The 5151-nt window shown below is 52.6% G+C and overlaps 1 protein-coding gene across 1 annotated transcript; it reads left to right on the forward strand.

The window, feature by feature from the left end:
* Window positions 1–3661: 3661 nt before the first annotated feature.
* Window positions 3662–4800, forward strand: LOC107303773. Its single transcript, XM_015834457.2, has one exon. The coding sequence runs from the start codon at window positions 3670–3672 to the stop codon at window positions 4534–4536; it is 867 nt and encodes a 288-aa protein (XP_015689943.2). The 5' UTR covers window positions 3662–3669; the 3' UTR covers window positions 4537–4800.
* Window positions 4801–5151: the final 351 nt, after the last annotated feature.

A 5151-nucleotide genomic window follows, 5' to 3' on the forward strand; every position in this document is an offset into this window, starting at 1 on the left:
TGAATTCTCAAAATGTATTTTTGGGTTCTTGAACTTGTCCGGTGGTGTCATATAGGTCCAAATGGGCTCCGACCCACTCCATCCGCTGACGTGGTATGCCACAGTGGCGCCTACGAGAAGGGAGAGAAAAGAATAAGGAGGAGAGAGATACTGACATGTGAGACCCACATAGCCCCGCCAACATGTAGGTGCCACCATGACATGCCACGTCAGCGGATGGAGCGGGTCGAAGCCCGTTTGGACCTATATGACACCCTCGGATAAGTTCCGGAACCCAAATATGCATTTTGAGAGTTGAGGGACCTAGATGATACTTACACACAAGTTTAGGGACCGCTGGTGCACTTCACTCTTAAGTAAATAAGCGAATAAATAAATAACAGTTGTAAAACACTACAATACTGTCCAACATTACGCCATGCTATGATAGGCCCAACCACTACTCAACGCTACACCACGTTGTAGTAGTCCCAAGTGAAAGCCAGTTTACCCAAGTCATTAAAGGTTTAACTAATCACAGTGAAGCTGGCAGCTCGCCTTTAACCGTTGGCATGACTATTTGAATAGATTTACTCTGATCAGAGGTGTACTACTGTACCCACAAGACACGACTCCACTGCACTTCAACGTGCGCTGACATACCACCATGGTATACCGGAAAGGAGACTGTGATAGGACCCGTCACATAACCCTTCCTATTTAATCGCACCGCACTTCAGGTTTCGCCCCCTCCTTTACAACAAGTCGAGTAGTCCCCTCTTGTGCCTTGGTAGATCTGGAAGCAGCAGAGGCCATCGTTACACTACGATGTCCCGTTCATACTCCATCATGCCCACCCTTGCCTTGGTACGTCAAATAGTCCGAAACCATGCTTCAAATCCCACCTTACCCATTTCAGCATGTGGTTAGCACTAAGTTACTTTCAGGGTTTCTCATGAACCGGTCCTTAATTATCATGGGTACGACTCTCAAAACCCTGCACCCACAGCCCACCATTATTAATATTTTAGTTGGTATTAACCCGAACCGGGTAATGAATCATAATTAACAGCTATTCAGAACTAGTAATGATTAAAGTATGATCCCATGATCTACTTGTTCTAAGCATAGCTAAGCATTATCCTAGGCCTAACTCTACTCAAGTTACCCCTGGTATGGCATGAATAAAGCTGGATAAACAACGACATAATAATAGGTTACCCGTAAAAATAAATACAATAAATACTTTAAGTAAAGCAATGCATGTTTGAATAAATAAAGCAGAGAATTTGCAATAATGGGTACAATATGATCAAGATGAGTGCCACTTGCCTTGCTCTAGTCCTTGAGGGGTACTTCGGCGACGATCTCGAAATAAACCGGTGCTTCGACGGGGTCCGAATCTAAGCGACAAATCACAAAAAATAAATAAACAGGCACAAAATCTACTGAAACAGCAAAAGAAAGTATTTTTAATGGATTCTGGACAATTTTATGAATTTAATGAAATTTGAATGGACTTAAACAGAGACCGGATGAATTAGTTATGAATTTTAGAAGTTTTCTGGGTTTTTAAACTAAACAGAAAAGTCCTAAATCAATTATTGCGCAATTAATAGGGCTGCTGACGTCAACGGAGGGGTGAGGTGGCGGCTGATGGGTGGGCCACCTGTCGGCGGGTGAGGGAGGGAGGAAGGGGCTTACAAGTGGGCTCGAGGGGGAAGAGAAAGGGGAAAGATAGGTCAGCCGGGCTGGTAGATGGGGCCGGCACGGTAGGGAGAGAGAATGGGAGGGGGGAGAGACATGACGCCGGCGTCGGGGCGGTGGGGAGCGGCGGCGCACCACGGTGCAAGCGGCGGGCGACCAAGCGAAGGCGAGCAGCGACGCGGCCCCGACGACGAGCAACGACGCGCGGCCGGGGCGGCGGCTAGGGATGCCACACGGCCGAGCGACGCGGGCGACGCGAGCGGCGCCCGATGACCACGATGGCAGCGACGGCGATCGCGCGGGCGGCGTAGGGAAAACGGGTGTCACGGGCGCGTCGGCGATGATGAGGCGGAGGGGCTCGCGCCGGCTAGGGCGCGTCGATGACGACCGGCGGCGCAAGGGGGTGGCGGCGACGCACGGAGTCAGTGGCAGCGGCCGAGAGAGAAAAGAGGGAAGGAGAAGGGAGAGGTGGTGCTCACTGGCGAAACATGGACGGCGACGAGTTGGCGTGGACCGAAGACAGGTGATGACGGCCGGCGGCGCGGTTGATCGATGGCCGCGGCGGAGATTTGCTTGGCGGTGGCGACTCGGGTATGGCGGCGGCTCGAGGAAAACGGGAGCGGCGACGCGCGGGGAAAGGGGATTTATAGGGGGAGGTGGCACTGGCTAGGGGGGTTCAGTCGTTGGAGACCGAGTTGGCCACGGTGGCGAATCTGGCGGCGGCGGTGGATTTCAGTTCAGTCCCGGTGGCGGCGGCGCGGAGGGAGTTGACGCGGACTTTGCGCGGGCGCAGGCCGGCTAGCTAGGCCGAGGCGAGGGCGGGGCCCAAGCGGGAGGACGGAGGACCGGGCCAGCTCGGCCGCGGGGAGGAAGGCGCCTGCGGGAAGGGGAGGAAGGAATGGGGGAGCTGGGCCAGCTTGGCTGGGCCGGCCCAAGGGGGAGAAAGGGAGGGGAAGGGGAAAGAAGGAAAGAAAAGGAAAAAAAAAGAGAAGGGGAGGGAAAAAATTAAAGAAAAAGGGAGGGGAAAGAAGGGAAAAGAAAAGCCCCAGTTTTACCAAATTTTAAATTAGATTTTGGGCAAAATTTTATACTATGCAATTTGAGTTTAAATTCAGTTAATAGTTTGCGAACTTCGATTTACTTTAATTAATTCCTTTAGAGAGATTTTTCTTGAATTAATTAAGCCAATTATTATTTGTTTTTATGAATTTTGGCTTAGAATTAAACTCCGGGTGTAACACTGCTGCCATCGTCATTGTCGCCACCGTCATGAGCTTCTGTTTGATTTGATTCTTTTTGTCTCTGTTTTTTGGTTTCTTGTAAGTTGTGAGCTTGTGATCAATGGAGAAGCATCGGTTTTGTAGATTGGCTGGAAATGTGGCAGTGATAACCGGTGCGGCATCGGCAAGGCGATGGCGGTGGAGTTCGTCAGGAACGACACCAAGGTCATCGTCGCCAACGTCCAAGACAACCTCGGCCATACCGTCGCATCGGAACTCGGTATGCATTCGCGTGCTACAATGTTATGGATGAGGCGCAGGTCGCCACGGCCATCAACCTCACAGTGGCATGGCACGAGGACGTCGTCAGCAACGCCAGCGTCGTGGGCTCCCTAGCGCAGCACCCGTTCGGCTCGCTCGATCTCGTCCGACTTCGACGCTGTCAAGGCGATCAACACGCATGGCATCCTTGTCAGGGTCAAGCACGCCGCGCGTGCCGCCGTCGTCGTCGTTGCCGTGGTCATATCCCGTCGTCGACTCGAGACCGTTATACCGTTATATATAGTATTCCCGTTAAAAAATTTCGAACCGAAATTACGAACACTGTTAATATCCCGTTACCGTGCTTACACGCCGAGAGGACCCACCGACGTCATATAGGGACAAAATTATGCCCTCATAATTGCACACAAGCTGCTACTCGACCCAATGTATACGAGGGGAAAAACAGAGAGAGAGTAAAGAGAAAGATTTGACCAGTCAGATGGAGTCCTTAATTAAAAGCATCTCTGTGTGTGGTCAGACATTCCAGATCAAAGAGAAAGAAAGTTGCACTCCTCCATTACCAATGTTATCATGCGGCACCAGCAGCTTCAAGCACGTCGACGACGGCCCGGGCCCGTCGGCGGCGGGTTGCGGCGGCACCGGAGGCCGGTCGCCCAAGCTGCCGGGGAGGAAGCACGGCGGCGGCAAGGCCAACCCCTACGCCGGGTGCGGGCTGGACAAGTTCTCCACCGTGCTCGCCGAGCTCGAGACCCGCCGGAACAGGATCCTCCGCCGCGTTGGCTCGGACACCGGCCTCGTCATGGTCCGCTTCGTCCAGTCCAACGGCGCGTGGGCGCCCGTCGTCGTCAAGCTCCCCGACGACGAGCACCGGCTCAGGGACGCCTCCGCCGCCAGGAAGGCTAGGCCACCCAAGCGGACGACCGCCGCCGTCGAGCCAGCGTCGCGTCCGGCTGCTCCGTCCACCACCCAGCCCCAGGCGTCGTCGGATCCGGCCAGCCCGAGCAAAGTTCCGCCGGCGAGGAGGAGGAGGAGCGCGGAGTCGTCGTTGTCGTTCTCGTGGGGGAGGATGCGGCGGCCGGCGTGCTACTGGCCAGCGGCGATCGTGCTGATGCTGGCGTGCCTGGCTGTGTTCGGCAGGGTGTTCGCCATCTGCTGCACCTCCATCTGGTGGTACCTCGCCCCCACCCTGAGCGACGGGCCCCCGGCCTCCCTAAGGAAATCCATGGAGAAGAGGAGGACGGCCTCGCCGCCGGTGAACGCCGCCAAGAAGGTGGTCATCAGCAGCCGCGGCGCGCACGAGGTTGGGAACTCGCCGAGAGGGAGGGGCAAATTGCAAACACTTTAAGTGATTAGGTTAAGTTGCATTAATTAGTGTATTTTCTTGGGGTAACCGGAAGAAACCAAAGGGATCTTCAAAATATTTGTTTCAGGTCACCTTTTGATCCTTTTTCATTTTTTTCTTTGTTAATATGATGTTTTTTTTTTACTTTTTATTTGGTTTGTAATATTGTACTCAGTCAGCCCCTTTAAATCGGAGAAGTGTGCAGTATGATGGTGTGATTGGTATGCCGATCCATATCTAATTTATATATATCCTCTCTCTCTCCCTATACAGTTCACCCACAAGGAAGGATTCCTAAAAGACCATGTTATCATGAAATTACAGCCGTCCGATCAAAACGGATTGGTTTTGGATTTGTCGACACGTGTACATAGATTTCAGCCACTGCTACAGATCAGACTATCTGGAACGGTGTAACTGTAACGGCTCAACTCGGCCCGTTACGAGTGAATTATACAGTAACGGTCCATATCGAGGCCCGTGCCTGATAACATAAACCAAATTGGTGACGGATAGAGGAGTATCTGTCACGGTTCAAGTAAAAGAGTCGTGACCAACATATCCGTAACGGTTCGAAATTAATAGCCGTTACCGATATGTACAAATCCGTAACGGTTC

The sequence above is a fragment of the Oryza brachyantha genome, chromosome 3, assembly GCF_000231095.2.
Source record: "Oryza brachyantha chromosome 3, ObraRS2, whole genome shotgun sequence".
Taxonomy (NCBI): domain Eukaryota; kingdom Viridiplantae; phylum Streptophyta; class Magnoliopsida; order Poales; family Poaceae; genus Oryza; species Oryza brachyantha.